At 41.8% G+C, this 21,398-nt stretch overlaps 1 protein-coding gene across 1 annotated transcript in view; it reads left to right on the forward strand.

The window, feature by feature from the left end:
- LOC116832576 (uncharacterized) overlaps nucleotides 1–21,398 on the forward strand; it is a 37,696-nt gene that overhangs the window by 10,738 nt on the left and 5,560 nt on the right. The window contains exons 4-8 of the mRNA XM_032793395.2: nucleotides 3,189–3,373; nucleotides 5,568–5,722; nucleotides 7,699–7,861; nucleotides 17,588–17,746; nucleotides 20,318–20,485. Coding sequence (XP_032649286.1) covers nucleotides 3,189–3,373; nucleotides 5,568–5,722; nucleotides 7,699–7,861; nucleotides 17,588–17,746; nucleotides 20,318–20,485 — 830 coding nt within the window. The remainder of the gene's footprint in view (nucleotides 1–3,188; nucleotides 3,374–5,567; nucleotides 5,723–7,698; nucleotides 7,862–17,587; nucleotides 17,747–20,317; nucleotides 20,486–21,398) is intronic.

Below are 21,398 nucleotides of genomic sequence, written 5' to 3' on the forward strand. Positions count from 1 at the left end.
TCTCCCTCTGGCTGTCAATGGGAAGCAGAGAGCTCATGAGGCAGGAGTGTCTACCCCTGTGTTCCTCCAGTAAGCACTCCCCCCAGGACCACCTTTTTTCATAGAGTTTGCCCCCCTTTCTGCAGCTTCAATTGAGTTTTCCATCTGTGGATGATATCCTACCTCTCCCCAGGCCATGGGCTGTTCTAGCTGTTCAGCCTTGAGAATGAAGCAGAACCTGTGGCCTTATCACTTGAGGATCCTGTGACCCTGCCCCCACCTGTTCTCTGGGCCCAGTTAGCTTCTGAAGACCTTAGCTACATGCTGTAATTGAGCCAGATCTTTCAAACTATTCATAATGTGTTTGAATTGCAATAGTGTCCTGAATGTGGTAGGCACTATAGACACACCCATGAAGATGCATTGTCCCTGCCTCAAAGACCTTATGTTCTAAAAAGACAAAATAAATATATTGAAAGGTGGGAGAAAGGGAAACATTATACATTTTTTCCTATTGTTTTATTTTATTAAACTTATAACTAATTCCCAAGTGCCTCTGGTCATTATTAGTTTGTAATTCTTATACATGTTGTTACATGCATTTAATATCGCCTTCTTCTCTTTGAACAAGAAAATAGATAGGTCCTCTACAGGTCATTTACTCCAGTCCCCTGCACTGAGGCAGAACTAAGTATTAACTAGACCAGGGGGTCCTCAATGCGGTGCCCGCGGGCACCTCTAAATGCACCCGCATCTTGGCCAGCAGTCGAGCATCCACTGAAATGCCACCGAATTTCTGCGGCGTTTTGGCGGTGACGCCTCTCGATGATGTCACTTGTCAGCAGCAAGTGACGTCATCGAGAGGCATCGCCACCAAAACGCCGCAGAAATTCAGCGGCATTTCGGCAGATGCTCCACTGCCACCACGGTCCTTCGTCTGGTGCCCACCAGATGAAAAGGTTGGGGGCCACTGGACTAGACCATCCCAGAGAGCTGTTTTGCTAACTTTTTCTTAAAAACCACCAATGACAGAGATTTCACAGCTTTCGTAGGTAACATGTTCCAGTGCTCAACTACCTGTACAGTTAAGAAGTTTTTCCTAATGTCTAATCTAAATTTCCTTTGCTACAGTTTAAGGCCATTACATCTTGTCCTGTTCTCATTTGATAAGGACTGGAGAACAATTTATCATCGTTCTCTTTATAGCTACCTTTTACGTACTTGAAGACGATTATGTGTCCGTCCATCCCCCCAGCCTTCTCTTCTCCAGACTAAACACACCCAATTTTTTCAATCTTTCCTCATAAGTCGTATTTTCTAGACCTTTAATCATTTTTGTTGCTCTCCTTTGGACTTTCCCAAATTTGTCCATATCTTTCCCAAAATGTGGTGCCCGGAACTGGATACAGTACTCCAGTTGAGGTCTTGCTGGTGCTGAGTAAAATAGAATTACTTCTTGGGTCTTGCTTACAACACTCTTGCTAATACATCCTATAACCCCCAGATCCTTTTCTGCAGTACTACCTAGGGAATCATTTCCCATTTTATATTTGTTTGATTATTTCTTCCTATGACTAGTACTTTGCATTTGTCCTTATTGAATTTCATCCTGTTTATTTCAGACCATCTATCCAGTTTAAGATTGTTTTGAATTCTAACCCCTTCCTCCAAAGCACTTGCAACCCCTCTCAGCTTGGTATAGTCAGCAGATATTATAAGTGTACACTCTATGCCTTTATCCAAATTATTTATGAAGGTATTGAATAAAACTGGACCCAGGGCAGATCCCAGTGGGACCGCACTCAATATGCCCTTCCACTTTGACTATGAACCATTGATAACTATTCTCTGAGTGCATTTTTGCAACCAGTTGTACATCCACCTTATGCTAGGTTTGTCTATGCTATATTTCCCTAGTTAGCTAATAAGAGGTCACGTGAGACAGTATCTTACTAAAGCATCTTACAAAAGTAAGATATAGCACATGTACTGCCTCCCTCTCCCCCCATCCACAAGGCTTGTTACCCTGTCAAAGAAGGATATTAGATTGGTTTGACATGATTTTTTCTTGACATGTTGACTGTTAATAATTATCTTCTAAGTGCTTACAAATTGATTATTTGCTCCATTATCTTTCTGAGTACCAAAGTTAAGATTACTTATCTATAATTCCCTTTTTATAGATAGGTACTATATTTGCCCTTGTCCAGTCTTCTCCTATCTCTCCTTTCCTCCCCAAGTTCTCTATACTAATCTTCATGTCAGATCTGCCTGTAGCTTGTAACAATTTATTGTTGTTGTTCACAAACAGATTTAATGGAAGTCAGAATGATGTAATTTGTCTTTTGTTTGTGATTTTTTGCGCAGCAAAGGGAGATTTCTGTGCCCTGAGACCCTCTTGCAGCCATCTTAACAAAAATCATATCCAGTATTGACATTGTGGCTTTATTGGAAAACCCACAAATTTTACATTCTTGTCTCTTAATGTCTTTTCTATCAAACTCTGATGGATCTTTGATCTGTCTGGCCTGATGAAAGAATTCAATATACATATATATCAGTCTAAAATCCTTACTGTTTAGTTTATTTAGAAAGAAACATCACAAAAGTAATTCATTTTAGTAACTCAGACTTGAGGGCAGATGCTGCTAACAAATGAAAAAGACTGAGTATTTTTCACTGCTTCTCCCTCGCATGGGACACTTCAAAAGTATTCAGTATCTTCATCTTGTAAAGTGGGAACCTGATGTAATCTGTATTGTTGGCAATGCTAAGCTTTTCCCTGTTGGTCACAGGAATAGTGTTTGAAAGTGGATGGCTGAGGGTGAAGGCAGACTGCAAAAGAGACAATTATGAGGAGCCTGGGAAAGTAGAAATATAGAGAGTGTGTTGCTGAACATATAAAGCTATTTTATTTGTGTGATTTAAAAAAAAACAAAACTTTTTGTTCCTCATTTCCAATTCCTTATTTAGAGGAGAGTAATAAATGCAATCATCATGCATTATTTCAGTTAGCACTGATCTGGATACATGTAGCAGTTATGTGTTAACTTGATTAAAGAAATAATTGACCCACTTTGGGTAAAATAATATGTAGTTAACCTGCAAATATGTGTAATTTGAGCAATGTTTGCTTACAAATAAAAATGTCAACCTATCTATGCTGAAAAACACTTGAAACCATTACAATCACTCTTTCCTTTCTTTAGAACTTCATTCTAGAGAGAAGCAGGCTTTAGTAGAGGAGATCATACAACTGAAGAGAAGGAAGGAACAGACAGACAGACAGGCGTCTGAAAAGGAAATGGAGCTATTGCGTGCCAGGCAGGAATTAGAACAGCAACAAATCAGTCTGAGTAATTGTGAACAGAAAATCCTTGTGATACAGTCAAAGGTACACTGCTTGGTATCATTGTTTTATTACATCAGTCAGCAGCATTTATGGGTTTTGATTTCTTGTGTGTTATGTCAAGGGAGCGGTTTTTAATAGGAATCAGTTACATATTTATTACTATTAATATATCAGATGGAATTCAGTTGGTCAGAAAAACATTTTTTATTGTCCATTTGCAATTTAGATTCTCATTGTTAAATCTACAGCTATTATAATAAAATCTTTTCATAATACACTGAAAAGTCATGCAATGAGCTTTGTGTGGAATCACTATTAACTACAACTAGAGGTCTGATCCTGCATTGTAGTGAGTGTCCTCAGACTCCAGACATTTTTCTGAAAATGGTACAGAGGCTATGAATAAGGGAGTCTAGATGAGCTTCAGGAGAATTTATTTGTATCACCTTGCACATCACCTCAGAATCCAGTCATTTTCCCCCACCACCACCCCCTGAAATGAATTCAATCCCAACACATACTTATTTCATTAGCAGTCATCCCACAATCAGCAGAGAGTCCAGCCTACCACACATTGCCCCCTCAACGTTTCCAGTACAATGTGTTTTATGAGGCTTTTCCAAGTAGATTTATACCACAATGTCCATAGTATTCCCTGTAGTTAGTATTCAAAGGGATACTGTGAATATCACAGAAACATGAATTACCTGCAGAGGTAATGGTGACTACTATATGGTTCAAATGAGTGGATTGAGTTTTAGACCTTGATCCTGCAATGACCTTTGCATCATGCACCACTGAAAATAGTGGGAATTTTGCATTGACTTCAGCTGGCACACGATAGAGCCTGTAGAGTATAAATTCCTTGAGGTAGGGTCTCAGACTTCCTACGTGTTTGTAAATTTCTTAGCACAATGGGGAACTAGTGTTGGTTGAAGCTGCTGGGTGCTGCCACATTCTGAATAATAATAAATGACAATATTTGGCTAGGAATATATTTCTTGAATTCAATCTGTGCATTTATATAAGGCAATACAAACAATTTAAATATTTTAGGATACTTTTGTGATGTCAAAGAAACAAGAAAAAGCAACAAAAATGCAAAGTAGTATTAGCAGAGTTTAAAAGGTACTAATGTTTTGTCTAAATTTTATTTCTCCAGCTAGTCTGAAGTTCACTACTTGCACTGTAAATGACTGTATAGAAAATATGAAGAATGACCCAGCACAATTTTTTCTTCAAGAACTGCTAATAGTTTATATATAATGCCAAGGCAATTTCAAATATACTATACAATTACTATAGAAACCCCAGTCCAGCAAGTGTGTACGCACACAAATAGTCCACTTGAGTTCAATAGGATTACTTGTGCATAAAATTGGTGGCATGTATAAGTGTTTGCAGGATGCCAGTAACCCCTTTCTTCATTCCCCAATCTGTTTTTTCAGTATTTTGGTAAATGTTACTTCAAATAAACAGTAGTTCGTTGATCAAATATTTCTATGTGTGGTGAAATATGATGGAGACACTTACCTGAATTGAAAAAAAAAGTGTTTGTTGATCAGGAAATGTTAAAATAATAGACATGTAAAAATATGTATTCCATCTTCACACTATCCAGGGCCGGCTCTAGCCATTTCGCCACCCCAAGCACAGTGGCACGCCGCAGGGAGTGCTCTGGGGCACACCGGTCCCGCGGCTCCGGTGGACCTCCTGCAGGCGTGCCTGTGGATGCTCCACTGGAGCCGCGCGACTAGCGGACCCTCTGCAGGCGTGCCTGCGGGAGGTCCACCGGAGCCATCTGCTGCCCTCCCGGCAACCGGCAGAGCGCCTCCCGCGGCATCCCGCCCCAAGAACTCGCTTGGCGCGCTGGGTCCTGGAGCCGGCCCTGGCACTGTCAATAAATTTTCTCAAGCATCTATATAATAAACCCTAACCACATACATGCAGACACCACATTCATCAGCTGGGATTGAATTTAGAACTTTCAACAGCAAAAGCACAAGTCCCTACCACTTGAGCTTTATGTGCCTGGTCAAGAGTCATCATCTGGTAAGACAAACAAGGAATCAGACTACTGGACAGTTTTATAGTAGTCAAACTAAAACCAGATTATTTATTGGAACTACTTAATGAGTGATGTATATTTTATAGTTATTTTAGCGATAAACATAAAATTAGCCTCAGTCTTCATTCTGCTCTATCTTTGTCTCCTTTTATATATGTGGACACCAAGTTGAAGCAACGTTCAGAGCAGCGGACAGCAATAGAGTTGCAGCTTTCTGAAAAGAGAAAGGAACTTACGAAAGTGCAGTTTGCTGTGCATGAAATGGAAGACAAAATATTTAAAAAAACTGCAATGATGCAAGACCAGATCACACATGACATCAGGTATTAGCTAAAGTATTTGGCAGTTTTTCGAGGGATGGTCAGGTATTGATGATTTAGGATTTACTAACCCATTAAACTCTAGGTTACTGGTTTCTGTCATCACTATGGACGAGGTCGCTTTAAGCTGGCATCCATTTTCTGACACATTGCAGGGAGTTATGATGTGCTGCTTTCAGTTCATCCCCATCTACCAAAAGATGTTACACTCTATTGGCTTTTCAGCAGAAAGACAACAGAGAAAATGGACATGTTGAAACAAAAGGTACTCTCTCTCATCCACAGAGGTAGTCCTTCCAGTTCAGGATTGACTTAACATAAAGTATAAGAGAGGTTGCACAGTAGCTCCACTTGTGGCGTTTTAAGGGATAAACGGTTAGTTTTAGTCCCCATCGTTAACAATTTAGCACCCTTCTGAAATTTGCTTAATTTTAAAATTAGAGGGTTCCTTCTGGGGAAGAGCAGCTAATTGGAACTACTGCAGGAAGCAAGTGAAGCTTTCGCTCTCTCCCCTCAGGAGACACGATTCTCACAGGAAGGGAGGTAGGAACAAAAAGGGCCCAGCAGCTCAAGGCAGCTTCAATCCATCCCCCCCTCCATTTCTGTGAGCAAAGAGACAGCTCTTCTCCACATGCCTTCCCCCACAACATCTGGCCTGGGAAAGGGCAGAGGGGATGAAGAGCTCCTGGGTTTGCCAGCTCACTCACCCAGGAAGGGGAAGAAGAGAACGCTGCATCAGCCCTCTGCCTCTGGCTTGGGAGAGTGGGATGAAGAGCCCCAGGAATAGGAGAAGCAGAAGGAGGCTGGGGGAATTCTTCTTGAGTTTCTCTAAAAGAAAGTATTTTATTTTTCCTTCTCAGCTATGAAAAAATGAACATTAATCCTAAATAATTATTCTAAAAATTAATCATTGCACCTGATTAGCTCAATGGAGACGTGGTAAACTAAGGGTGTATATGTAAGCTGGGGAATACGAGGGATAGGATGTAGAAATGGGGGGGTGTGAGAGCAGGGAAACATGGGAAACATGAGGGAGGGAAACGTCTGTGTGTGTGGGGAAACAGGTACAGGAGAAAGAGGGAGACTGGAGTGTGTGTGCAGAGGAATGTGAGGTGTAGGAGAGAGGGGAAAACTAGGGGTTATGTGTGTGGGCAGGAGAAAGAGGAGTACATGTTTTAGAGGAAAACTAGGGTGTGCATTCCAGCTATTTTGTGCTGGTCTGGCAATGCAAAACAGCTGTAAACCCAGCTTAATTGACCAGTATTCTCTTGCTGCTGTGCAGAGCTTGAGTTGGCCAAAATCAATCAGATCAAATCTGACCTCAAAATATAACATAAAAATAATTTAAGATTGGCAGTACATACGTTCAGATCTTTAGAAATTTCACATAGTAGCATTCTCGGGAGGATTTTTGTTAGTGTTCGGGTATGAAAATTTTAATAATTGTAACTGATTTTATCATTTTTACATGAGTGTCCTGAGGGCTTTTAAATTGTGTAACATATTTTACTTGAGTAGTGCTAATTTCCTTGATTTCCTTGTTTTGAGAGAAAAAGAGAATATCTGTGTGTGCACAAGCATTACATTAATTCTCCATTGTTACAACAGTATGCCCTCCTACAAGCAAGATGTGCCTTGCTAGTGATTCATCCTTGTTTTTAGAATTAATTCTTAATAAATAGAGCTAGATAGATTGTATAATATAACTAACAATGTTAGGTTGCTTTTTGGCAGATTTAGGATACAAAGTTTATGGAAAGGTCTGATTTTAATGAGATAATTCAGAAAGCTGTATAAAATGTCCTAACATTAAGATTCTATTATACAACCTTATAATTGGATCTTAATGTTAGGACAATTTATACAACTTTCTGAATAATGTCATATATATCTTTTAAAAATATGGCTTGTCATTTTCAGATGGAACAATTTGTAACAATTAATAAATATTATTTTCTCTGTGCATTTTTCCTGATCAGAAGTGAGATAAGTTTTCTTCATCAGCAATTGAGAGAGAAAGAACTACTGGCAGAGCAGGATCGTTTCTTAAGAAGCAAAATGATGGATGATTATGCATCCCTGACCACAGAGAATGCTGTGCTGCGTTCCCAGCTCTTGGAACTTAACAAGCAACTGAACATAGTAAGAATGGGATAGGGAATGACCAATTGGTCTTACATATAAAAAACAAAAACAAAAAACACTAAAAAACAGTTAGTGCAATGAAAACAACATAGATAATATGATGTTCCTTTTCCACTGCCTTACATTGAAACATGTAAGATTCTATATTTTTACACTTCAGTAATGTTCAGACTATATTCAGTTCACTTTTCTTAGTAAAAGAAACAGTTGAGACTACAAAGGAAATCTGATCCAAATTAGAGAACATCTTTAAATTTCTGAAGGCACATGATAAAAGTAGGCAATTAAATTTTCTTTTTTCCTCCCTCTCTAGAGTGGTAAACTCCTAGTGGTTTTTAAATATGTACACATCAGCATGCAATTCAAACTCTGAAATTAGCATTTTTATTTAAATATGCATGTTAAATCATGTTATTAAATTAGCAGTTTCCTGAAGCTTGCACTTGCTATTTCTATCTGTAATGCTTTGGCCTAATTTTCACCTGAGATGTTGCTTAAAGACTCCCATCTGCCTTTAAATTCCATTTGATGGCAGTGACTTCTGAACCCTAAGCAAAAAATGCTACAGTAATCCTCCATATGTGGGATAGGTGTGAAAAAACAAAGATCATTAAGAAGTGCTGAATTGACCTGCCCTCAAATATAGAATGAGTTTCAAGTCATTAATTGGAAAGAGGTTGTAGAACATAACTGAAAGATGAAGCCACTTTGTCAAATGATGCATGTCATTCTTTTTCAACTCCTGAGACATTTGGGCCAGATTCATCAAAAGTTTCATGGATGCGTCTTTGAACCTACTTCTCATTTCTTCTGCCTGTATCTGTGTTCCTAAATACTCCATACCAAGTAGCTCCTGGGTGTGACGGTGCCACCCATAAGGCTTTACAGAAATATGCTTATGAATGTGTGTATATATAAAAAAAACATAACTAGAATGTGTTTTATGCTACATATGTCATGTAACATATCTCTGTAAAGGTTATTATCTACTGAATCTATTATTCCTATTTGTATGCATGTATCATTTTTGTATTCGAAGTTATGAATATTGGCTGCATACTTGTTTGATTCTAAGTAGGCTGTAGTGAAGCAGTTGGTCAGCTTACTGAGAAAACACTATTCTCAGTAAGTGCCCAATCAAGAAACACTTAAGCCAACAATGAACTTGGAGACACCCATCCACATATGGGCTTTCCCAGGATTGTGGCTTGGCTGGTAAGGAACTCAGTCATGCATGGACATGTGACTTGCCCAGGTGACTCCAAAACTCCATTTTGTAGCTGGACTTTGCATAGGGGTGAGGAGGGGTCTCCATCCACAAGAGAAAGTCTATTTAAGCCCAGGGGAGACCCCTTTATTTTGTCTTCAGCTGGCTAAAGAGAGAGCCTCTCCACCCCCAGAAATACCTGAAAGAAACTGGAACAAAGGACAGTGACTGCAAGGGGTGAGAGTGATTGCTGGACCCAGACTAAAAAGAGATTAGTCTGTAAAAGGAAGCATTCTGGAACTGGTGAGAATCTTATCTGTATTCAGTTTGATTAGACATAGACTTGTGGGTTTTATTTTATTTGGTAATTCACTTTGTTCTGTCTGTCACTACTTGGAACCACTTAAATTCTACTTTCTGTATTTAATAAAATCACTTTTTTCTTATTAACTCAGAGTATGTATTAATACCTGTGGGTGGGCAAACAGCTGTGCATATCTCTCTATCAGTGTTATAGAGGGCAAACAATTTACGAGTTTACTCTGTATAAGTTTTATACATGGTAAAACAGATTTATTTGGGTTTAGACCCCATTGGGAGTTGGGTATCTGAGTGTTAGAGACAAGAACACTTCTTTAAGCTGCTTTAAGTTAAGTCTGCAGCTTTGGGGCAAGTAATTCAGACCCTGGGTCTTTGTTGGAGCAGATAGGCATGTCTGGCTCAGCAAGACAGTGTGCTGGAGTCCTGAACTGGCAGGGAAAGCAGGGGCAGAAGTAGTCTGGGCACTTCAGCTGGCAATTCCCAAGGGGGGTTCTGTGATCCAACCTGTAACGCTGGGCTTTTTGTGGCCCTACAAATATTCATGAAGTGTATTTGATCCCACTGGAGGTGCATGTGTGCCCTATGCATGCGAGTTCAGAATCTATGAATAGCAGCACCTCAGCACTGCCGTTAGAAGAAATCTGTTCTTTCTTCCCTTCTCATGACTACATTTTCTTCTGCACCCCGTCCCATCGAGCTGGAAGTCTTCACCGCCTTGCTTAACAAAATCAGAAGCTTGTTCATCCCTTCAGGTCAAAACCACTCATTTCAGAGCCCCCAGCTTACCCATTGCAGAGATGAGAATGGCCCAGCCAACCATATCTTAACCAACCCGGTCAACCTAGTCAATCTTATCCATAACAGCTTTCCACCATGGCCATATTGGACTAACTGGGGCTCATCTTCCAGAGCCTCCAGAAGTGAGTCTCCTTCCCAGTGTCTCCCGAACATAGAAAGTCTCATCCTCCTTTGGCCTTAGTTTCAAGACCTCCCACAGAAGCTCATAGGAATGGGAATGAAGAACTCCTGAATAATGAAAAAGAGTTTGGTTCCAAACCACTGGACCAGTGCCCTTCAACTTCTCTCAAAGACCCATCATCATCATCATCTCCCAAGGAAGCTGTCTCTTTGGCTGCAGTACCAGCTCCAGATAATTCTGAGCTTTTTCAAGAGCTGCTGCCTTGAATTGCTGACACTGAGGACTGGGACTCTTGTGATCAAGGAAAAGCCCCATAAATTATTGGTTATCCTCCACAGGTTAGCAATGCCTATATATGAAAGCATTTTGGAGCCAGCTAAATATCTCTGGCAAACCCTTGCTATATTTACCCCAACTACAAAGCAAGCAAGGAGGAAAAAAAAAGATACCAAATTCCAGAAAGGGGCTTTGAACAATTCTATACACATTCAATCCCTCAGTTTCTGGTGGACTGTGTGGTCTGGGAGAAAACTTGTCAGCCTAGCTTATCAAAGACTACTCCCAAAAAAGACCCCAGTTTGCTAGATGTCTTTGGAAGGAAAGCCTCCATCATTTCGTTCCAACTACTTATAGCAAACTAACAAGCATTATTTGCTAAGTACTTCTTGACCTGAAACAAAGTATCTCCCTTTGTGAACAGGATTCCTCCAGAAGCCAGGGAGAAATGAAAGGGCAACTGAAGGCAAAAACATCTCTACATGTGGCTCTGGACGCTTCTAATATCACAGTTCAGTCCACAGCCGTGACACTTATAACGAGGAATGATTGGTAGTTTTAAATATTATGCAAAGATGTACAGAACACCATAGAGATCTTGCCCTTTGTTTAGCAATTCAACAAAAGGGGCCTTACACTGAAGGAAGCACTTCAGATACCAATCTTAGACCAGAGTACCTACTTACTCTTTAACAACAGCCTACTGATTATCCTCTGAAGAAGAAACGCATGTTCTCTCAAAAAAGGCTTACACAATCACCCTGTGGCATCATCAAGACAGCAGGGTTGGCATAAAGGTTAAAAGTCACAACGTAGACAGCTGTGCAAGGGGAACTACGCACAGCGAGTGGGAGCCGGAGCCCCGGTGTACCTGACCATGGTGATGGAGTATCTGACGGCTGAGATACTGGAGCTGGCTGGTAACGCTGCTTGGGATAACAAGAAAACCCGCATTATTCTTCGGCACTTGCAGCTGGCCGTGCGCAACGAAGAGGAGCTGAACAAGCTGCTGGGGGGCAGTCACCATTGTGCAGGGTGGGGTCCTGCCCAACATTCAGGGAGTGCTGTTGCCCAAAAAAACCAAGAGCCATAAAGCCAAGGGCAAGTGAGCACAGACACTAGACTAGAGCTGTCTTTGAACCCTATGCCATCTTTCCCTCTACCAGATTTGGACAGGAGTCATCTCTCATGGGTAAGGCTACGTTTTAGTCATAGGTATTTTTAGTAAAAGTCACAGACAGGTCATGGGCAGTAAACAAAAGTTCACAGCCTATGACCTGTCCATGACTGTTACTATACCCCTAACTAAAACTTGGGCTGGGGGCTGCCGGTGCTTGGGGAGGGGAGGGCAGGGGAGTGGCCCAGGAATCCCACTGGTGCTGGGGGGTATGGGGGCAGGCGGTGGCACGCAGCCTGGGACCCCAGCTGCTGTTGGGGGACAGGGACGGGCAGCCCAGGACCCTCACTGGTGCTGGGGGGGGGGTGCAGCGCAGCCTGGGAAGGTTGGCAGGGCTGGCAGGCTCCCTACCCAGCTCTGACCAGCATGTCCCTGCAGCTCCTAGGGAGGTTCTTGGGGGGGGCTCCCACCCCACGTAAGTACCGTCCCGCACCCCAGCCCCCTGCCCCAGCCTTAAGCCCCCTTCCACACACCCAAACTTCAGCTGCTGGCCTAGGAGCTGCCCGGCACTTGGGCAGCCCCTGAGCCAGCAACGGCTGCTGCAGAAGTCATGGAGATCATGGAAAGTCACAGAATCTGTGACTTCCGTGACCTCAGTGACAGATACACAGCCTTACTCATGGGTACTGTATTCACTTCCAGTCTCTGCCTCCTTCCCATCCCCATCAAGCAAGACACCTCCATATGGAATCAAAGTCTCATGTATGTATTGCCTCTGATCTCTCTGATACCCAGAGTGATATGGAAAGTCAGAGAGGATGTAGCTACGCTGATCCTGAAAGCCAGAATTGCCTTGGCCAGTAAGGAGCTAATGGTTCTCCTCCAAATGTCCGCTCAGCCTTCAGCTTCAGGTTGTCCAGGCATAATATTCATAGAATCATAGGACTGGAAGGGACCTCGAGAGGTCATCTAGTCCAGTCCTCCTTACTCATGGCAGCACTAAGTATTATCTAGACCATTCCTGACAGGTGTTTGTCTAACCTGCTCTTAAATATCTCCAGAGTTGGAGATTCCACAACCTCCCTAGGCAATTTATTCCAGTGCTTAACTAGCCTGACAGTTAGGAAGTTTTTCCTATTGTCCAACCTAAGCCTCCCTTGCTGCAATTTAAGCCCATTGCTTCTTGTCCTGTCCTCAGCGGTTAAGAAAAACATTTTTTCTCCCTCCTTCTTGTAACAACCTTTTATGTACTTGAAAACAGTTATCATGTCCCCTCTCAGTCTTCTCTTTTCCAGACTAAACAAACCCATTTTTTTCAATCTTCCCTCATAGGTCATGTTTTCTCGGACTTTAATCATTTTGTCGCTCTTCTCTGGATTCTCTCCATTTTGTCCACATCCCTCCTGAAATGTGGTGCCCAGAAGTAGACACAGTACTCCAGTTGAATCATATACACTGTTCAGTCATATTTCGCTTGTGGTCCACTATGACCCCTAGATCCCTTTCCGCAGTACTCCTTCCTAGGCAGTCCCATTTTGTGTGTGTGCAACTGATTGTTCCTTCCTAAGTGGAGTACATTGCATTTGTCATTATTGAATTTAATCCTATTTACTTCAGACCATTTTTCCAATTTGTCCATATCATTTTGAATTTTAATCCTATCCTCCAAAGTGCTTGCAACTTCTCCCAGCTTGGTGACATCTGCAAACTTTATAAGTGTACTCTCTATGCCATTATCTAAATCATTGATGAAGATATTGAATAGAACCGGATCTAGTACTGATCCCTGTGGGACCCCACTCATTATGTCCTTTTATGCATAATATTGCAGAACAAAGATCAAATTCCTAATCCCAAACCCTGGAGGTAAGCTTGTTAAGTGCGACTCAGAGAGACTTCACTATAGATACAAGGAAAATCCAATTGGAAAATCAGGAAGTTCTCTACAAGAAAAACTTAGTCCTCAAAGTGGAAAAGATTTTCAGTTTAATCATGTCAAGACAACCTTGATCATTGGAGGCTCCTTTTCCTAAGATCCTTGATTACATCCTGCATCTTTGGACTCTGTCAGTTCCATTTAAGTCCACCTTGCAGAGATTTTGGCACGCTACTCTCACATCCAGCCATACTCAGTTTTTTCCTACCCTACTGTAACCTGATTTTTAAAAGGATTGCTTCACACTTATGAATCAATTAGCAGGAGCCCATTCTATGTGGGATCTTAATGTTGCCCTTTCAGGTCTTATTCTTTCTGAATGGTGTCTAGACCTTATTCTCGTGACTGACTTTTTGGTCACCATTATGTCAGTCACAAGGGTCAGTGAACATAAGCTCTCCTCCTTGTTGGAATTCCCTCAGAGACCTCTTTCACTCAGCTTCCCAAGAACTCAGTTCAACTCTGGACTTCATCACTCATGCATCTTTATTTAGCATACAGCAAAGCTACACTAAGTTGAAGGGACTCAGACATAGGAGGTGGTTGCAGAGTACTTCACAGATCCAAAGTTACACAGAAACCCTCTTCCTTTATACACATTTGCACATATCATTAAATTTACTGTACATTGCATCACATGTTTTAGGATTGACTTGGTTACTTTGCAAGAACCAATTCCCATACAACATGCTTAGTCTACACACTATCTATATATGACTTTACTCTTTACCTCATCCGTTGCTTTCCTGACACATCTTGTCCATTTTTATATGTTCTTTGTAAATGGTACCTTAGATGTTTCCTCTTATGTTAGCTAGCTCAGACATTCTGTCTCTTAGTATATTGACCCATTTACCTATCTTAGTTAGCAAAAACATTCTGTTTTCAGCCTGCTGATCTATTTACCTGCCTAATCTTGTCTTCTAAGAAATGAGGCCTCTATGTTCAATTATTCATGTCAAGCCAGGCGTACAACACTCCTTACACAAATTACAACAGAGACCTCATTCCAAGTTTATTCACAACATTGTTTCAGATTTTCACTTAAATGAATCTATTTATTTCTTCATTTTCTTTCCAAAACCAAAAATTGTACTTCTAAAGAATGAGCCATTTCTTCCCAGAGAATATTTAAATTGATTATATTTAAATTTGAATATTTTATCACATGGCTAATAACACTCGTTCCTTCAAATATCAAAGCTTATTCCACTAGAACTCAGGCTGCCTCAGAAATCTCCATATCTGAGATCTGCAAGGCAGCCACTAGGAATAATCTCCTTGACCTGGCCACAAAATCAGATGACAGATTTGGACGAGTATTGTTAAAATGACAGTTTAGGTAGTGGCAGCTAGGTCTCCTTAGTAACTTAGGGGATTGCAGCTGCTTAAACAAGTGTGAAGGTACTAGATAAATAATTATTAGTTTTTTACATTTTCATTGCCAGTGTGTTAGTTTTTAAAAGAAAAATATTTTAGCATCTGACAATATTTGCAGCAAGTTAGTAAGAATTTCCAGATATGTAAGATAAATCTTGGCTAAACTTACTTGACTGACTCCCTTAAAAAGGACTCAGAGTTTTTTCTCCAAATCCAGTTGTGTAGTTTATTTTTACCTTCTATAGAAACAAAATCAGCTCTTCTCAAGTAGTGTCCCTATGGGTGCTCTACTGTAGGTGTGTTTGTGTTCCTGCACTGCTGATTGGAGAACTTTGGTAGCTGTGTCCATTAGACCTACACACGTGCAGTTTCTCCTTGTGCTGCACCACAAAGCTAGCCTCCCTCAGTTCCTTCTCAACTGCCCCAGCTAGAGACAGAGGCATTAGCAGTCCATGAAGACTATTGTTTAATTTTACATACCTATAGTTAGTCTCCTAATTATAGTTCTAGTCTTAGTATTCTTCTCCTTCTCCTTATTTTACCCTTGGAAATAAAAACAACCCCCCACCCCAAACCTTTAATTTCTTTCCCACTTTTTCTCCCACTGGGGACCCTGGGGTATGCCCAGTCCACCAGGCTTCAAAAAATGCCTTACTTGTAAAGAGGCGATCCTAAGTGCAGCAAGTACTCAGTGTATTTGCTGCCTCAGGGAAGAGTGCTTATCATGGCGGGCCGCGTACCAAAGGTTGCCGATCCCTGGGGTACTGCTTGGTTCCAATACCTAGAAAGCTCCTGTTCAAGAGGTAGAAGAGGTTCTATTACACAGTAGAAAGTCCTCATCATGATGTAACTTACCTGCAGTAATGCTCCAGGTTACAGATTTGGTGCATGTCCCAATAAATCTCCCCAACATCTGCAAATCTTCCACATTATTCTTTGACCCTAAAAAAGTCAGGTCTATCTCTAAGCTCTCTTATGGTCCGCCTAGAGGCTATAACAGCTTTCCACCAACCTGTAGAAGGGTACTCTGTGCTGTCACACCCAACCACTCAGAGGTTCCTCAAGGGTAGAGAAAACTCTTCCCTCAGCCTGTAATTGCCAGGATCACCTCTGGAGCCTTTTTTTAAAATCAGCATTACCTTAGCTACCCTCCAGTCATCTGGTAGAGGCTGATTTAAGTGATGGATTACATACCACAGTTAGTAGCTTTGCAATTTCATATTGGAGTTTCTTCAGAACTCTTGGGTGAATACCATCTAGTCCTTGTGACTGATTACTGTTTAATTTATCCATTTGTTCCAAAACCACCTTTGTTGACACCTCAATCTTCAGACAGTTCCTCAGATTTGTCACCTAAAAAATGGCTCAGGTATGTAAAGACCAATCCAAAGAATTCATTTAGTTTCTCCCCTCAACATCCTTGTCTTCCTTAAGTGATCCTTTAGCACCTTCATTGTCCAGTGGCTCCACTGATTGTTTAGCAGGCTTCCTGCTTCTGATGTATTTTAAAAAAAAATTGCTGTTGGTTTTTGAGATTTTTGCTAGTTAGTCTTCAAAATCTTTTTTTCTAAAATGTATGTAAGTGTAATATTTAAAAAGTTGTGTTTCTATATTGAAAATTATGTTCTTAAGGTAAGCCAGGCCACCAGGAGGGACATGCCTTGGACAGGTTCCATCAGGCAAGGAGTAATAAACTTTTCTTTCTGTGTATTGTCTGCTTCACAATGGAAGCATAGTTGTGTTGAGCCTGATGCTAATGAAGAGTCTGTGAAATCATGAGAGAAAATCTATGTGAAAAAAATGAAACAACAAAGGGGTATCCTGTTTATGAGTAATGACTTTTGGGGAATAACTGGGGCTTACTGAGGTACACCCTGGATTCTTCACTGAGGAATGAACTGTCAGTGTCTTCTGTCTTATGAAAGGAGGGTTATAGCCAACCTGGCTGGAAAATGCTAAGACGACTTTGGGTGAGCTAAACTTCATTAGACAGGAAAATATCTTGTTAATTAATCCTAGGCTGTAGAATGTGTGGTATGATTTTTGTTTTGTTTTGTTTTGTTTTTTACAGGTAACCAGTTGTTTCCAATACTTACACTTGTGACCTTCTCAAATCTATTTTTTGTTAAATACTCGTATTTGTTTTCACTATAAACATATCTAAGTGCTGTGTGTTAAGAGGAGATGTGACCTAAGGTGTAACGGGTAAACTGTGGGTACTGTTCCTTTTGGGAACAGCAAATCTCTGAATTATCTTAGTGTCTATTGGACATGGGGCTGGACAGTCCAGGGAAATGCTCAGAGGGTTCCCGTTTTGGAGAGTGCCTGTCACTAACCTGCAGAGGTTATAGTGGAGCCTGCATAGGCTAAGAAGGGAGTGCTTGCATTACCTATGGCCAGTGGAGTCAGGGAGCTGACGCATGGCAGGCACAGGCAAGGCTTCCTCATGCTAAGAACAGGTGATAGTGAATTCGTTCATGACCCTGGGGGCTCCTGGGAAGTATCACAACAATCTTACTTCATTTTAATATATTTTGATCTAGTTGTGCTTTTATGATGTATTTCAGGAGAGAGCCCTCAGGGAAGAGAGTTATGTATCTCAGTCTTCCAGCTTTACTCAACTTCTCAAAGTGAAAGACCAAGAAGAGCATCTGAAACATGAGATCAAGATGCACCAAGAGCTCTTGCAGCAGGAAAAAAAAAACTTGCAGGAACTTACGGAAAAGGTTGTCTGTGACTACACTGACTTTCTAAATGCATCTTCACTGTTCGTCTAAAGATAAGGAATCATATTATTTTCTATTAGATTCATTTGTTAAGAAGAAGTATACTCCACTTTGTGCTTACAGGACATGATCCAGCTCCCATTGAAGTCAACAGGAGTCTCTTCATTTATTTCAATGGGAAATGGAACAGATCCATAGTGCTCTGCCTTACTAATTGAAGGAAGGCCTAGTAGTAAGATTTATTTTTTCCAGTTATGGTACTGCTCACCCAGCACCATGAATCAAAAGTGTACTGGCTCGTTCTGTTTGGAGCTATTTTATTTATTATTCAGACATCACGGGCCTCCAGAACCCATGACTCCAGACTCTCTCTCATGATCTGAAGTCGAGTCATTTCTTCATGGCTGACTTTGCCATTCTGGAGTCACTGTGTTTTATCCCAGTTTTCCTGTGACTCCTGCTATATGCAGCTACCATCACAACACTTTCCCACTTTTCAGAAAGATAGATTATGCAGACATCTCCAGGGGCGCTGTCACTGGCTTTTTGTTCAGCCAGTTGGGGGGGTTTGCCTTGAAGTAATAGCACCTTTTCTTTTTTTTTCCTTCAGACGTTGGTGTTCTTATGTGATCACATAATCAGTCATTAATACAGAATAACCAAGTCCCTGCATTGAATCTTCTTTCTAGCTCTGAATTTTCATTGATTATAGCTAAGGCTACATTTTAATCATGGATATTTTTAGCACAAGTCATGGACAGGTCATGCTTAGTAAACAGAAATTTACAGCCTGTGACCTGTCCATGACTTTTACTGTATACCCCTAACTAAACATGGGGCCGGGGGGCTGCGGGTGCTCTGAGGAGGTGGACGGGGGGGCACAGCCTAGAACCCCCGCCGGTGCTGGGGAGGGAGGGTTGGGGCTGGCAGGCTCCTTACTCGGCTCAAACCGGCATGACTCTGCAGCTCCTAGGGGGAGGGGCGTCCAGTGGGTCTACGTGCTGCTTCTGCCACAAGCATCGGCTCCGCAGCTCCCATTGTCCGGGAACTGCCAATGGGAGCTGCAGGGGTGGCTCCTGCAGGCAGGGCAGTGCACGGAGCCCCCTGACCCTTCCACCTAGGAGCTGCAAGGACATGCTGGTGGGAGAACCCCCCCAGGTAAGCGCTACCCTGTACCCTAACCCCATACCCCAGCCCTGAGCCCCTTCCCACATACCCAAATTGCTGCTGCTGGCCCAGGAGCTGCCCAGCTCAGGCAGCCCCTGGACCGGCACCGGCTGCTGCAGAAGTGATGGAGGTCACAGAATCCACGACTTCCGTGACAGACACAGCCTTAGTTATAGCTCCTGAAGAAAATCAGTGTTGATTTATTACTGGTGCAGCTAATGGCATTATGAGAACTGCTCCCTGCTATAATGAGGTAACAACAAATACCACTTCTAAGGAAGCTTCGACTATAACTTAACAAGTCTTTAGTCCTTTTGATATATTATTATCATAGTACCTAGTCATGGACCAAGTCCCCATTGTGCTAGGTACTGTACAAACACAAAATATAAAGGAAGTATAGCAGCTCTCTGGATATCCTAAGGGTATGTCTGCACAGTTGCTGGGAGCAAGTCTTGCAGCCTGGGTTGACAGTCTCATGCTAGAGAGGCTGGAGCAAGCATGCTAAAAATAGCTGCATAGATATTGCTTTGACATTCAAGCTCGAGCTCAGGCTCTGAAGCCCACATCTCTCCCTAGGCTTCAGAGTCAGTGCTCCAGCATGAGCTGGAACGTCTATCTGCATTGCTATTTTTAGCATGGTCGTGTGGCCCCACTAGCACAAGTCTGTAGACTCAGACTGCAAGATTTGCTCCCAGCAGTTATGTAGGCAGCCCCTAAGTGCTCAGTTGGATACCCTGCAGCAAGTTGTGTGAGCACAAAAATAGAGCTCTGATAACTGGCTAAACTGGTCCTGAGTTTGGTAATTAGTTGGTAAATAAACCCACTACTGCAAAGTAATTGTCATGTATAAAACCAAGCTGGAATGGGAAAGTAGTTCTAGATTCTCATGCCCCAGTCCAGCAGAACACAGACTTGGCACAGAGAGGATGGGTTTATTTGGTAAAGAGGTTGTAAGCTGTAGTTAGTTTAACATTCTGTTTAATTTGTAGTTCACCATAAACAGTGCTCCTAAAAGGTGGTCACAGACTGAAAGTAACATTTGCTGATGCTGGCTGCGTGTTGGTAGGTGCATAATGAGAAAAACGATGTCTTTAGGTCTCAGAAGTGAGGAAGACCAAACTTTGATTGCAGATGGCTGATCCCAGAGAGCGATCCCAAGCTCAGAAATCAGTATCACTCTTTACTTTGGAAATTGATTTTTTTTTAGATAAACAAACTATGGGAGTAGTGTAATCCCAAGTGTTCCAAAAGCTTACATAACAGGAAGCATTTCTGTAAGCAGTCACTTGAATTTGAAATTGAAAAATATTCCAGCTTGTGTGTGCTTGTGCGTGTACATAGTTAGCATACATATACATTTTTGTCTTTTATGAGCTTGACCCTGGCTTGTTCTTCTCACAGATTCATATTTTGGAACAAGGAAGCACATCTCTTGACTTAAATGTAGCAACAATATTTAGTCGAATAGCTGAAATGAAGGGTATGCTGGACAAAGATGAACAGTATAATACTGAACTACAAAGAGATAAAGCTTTGTTGGTAGATCTTGTATCTAGTTTACAAAACCAGGTAAATTGCTTTATCTGATCTATATTATGAAATCAGGAACCTTAAAATAAACATAGGGCCCAATCTAACTTTCAGTGAAGTCAGTATTAGACTGATGAACTGATTCAGTGCATTCCCACTGCCCCGACAGGTAGGCCCTACTAAATTCACGGCCATGAAAAATGCATCGAGGACCATGAAATCTGTTGTTTTGTGTGCTTTTACCCTATATTATACAGATTTCACAGGGATGACCTGAGTTTCTCAAACTAGGGGTCCTGATCCAAAAGAGAGTTGCAGGGGGGTCACAAGGTTATTTTTTGGGGGGTTGCACTATTGCCACCCTTACTTCTGCACTGCCATCAGACCTGGGTGGCTGGAGAATGGCAGCTGTTGGTCGGACGCCCAGCTCTAAAGGCAGCGCCCCACCAGCAGCAGCAATGCAGACGTAAGGGTGGCAATACTATACTATGCCATCCTTACTTCTGCACTGCCTTCAGAGCTGGGTGGCCGGAGAGTGGCGGTTGCTGAGGACCCAGCTCCAGAGGTGGTGCAGAAGGGTGGCAACTGGAAGTGCTAATAAATAAATACAACTATGACATCGTTGGCATCACTGAAACTTGGTAGGATAATACACATGATTGGAATGTTGGTGTGGATGCGTACAGCTTGCTCAGGAAGGATAGATGGGGGAAAAGGGAGGAGGTGTTGCCTTATATATTAAAAATGTACACACTTGGACTAGGTGGAGATGGACATAGGAGACGGAAGTGTTGAGAGTCTCTGGGTTAGGCTAAAAGGGGTAAAAAACAAGGGTGATGTCATGCTAGGAGTCTACTACAGGCCACCTAACCAGGTGGAAGAGGTGGATGAGGCTTTTTTTAAACAACTAACAAAATCATCCAAAGCCCAAGATTTGGTGGTGATGGGGGAC

This window comes from Chelonoidis abingdonii, chromosome 3, assembly GCF_003597395.2.
Source record: "Chelonoidis abingdonii isolate Lonesome George chromosome 3, CheloAbing_2.0, whole genome shotgun sequence".
Classification (NCBI taxonomy): Eukaryota; Metazoa; Chordata; order Testudines; family Testudinidae; genus Chelonoidis; species Chelonoidis abingdonii.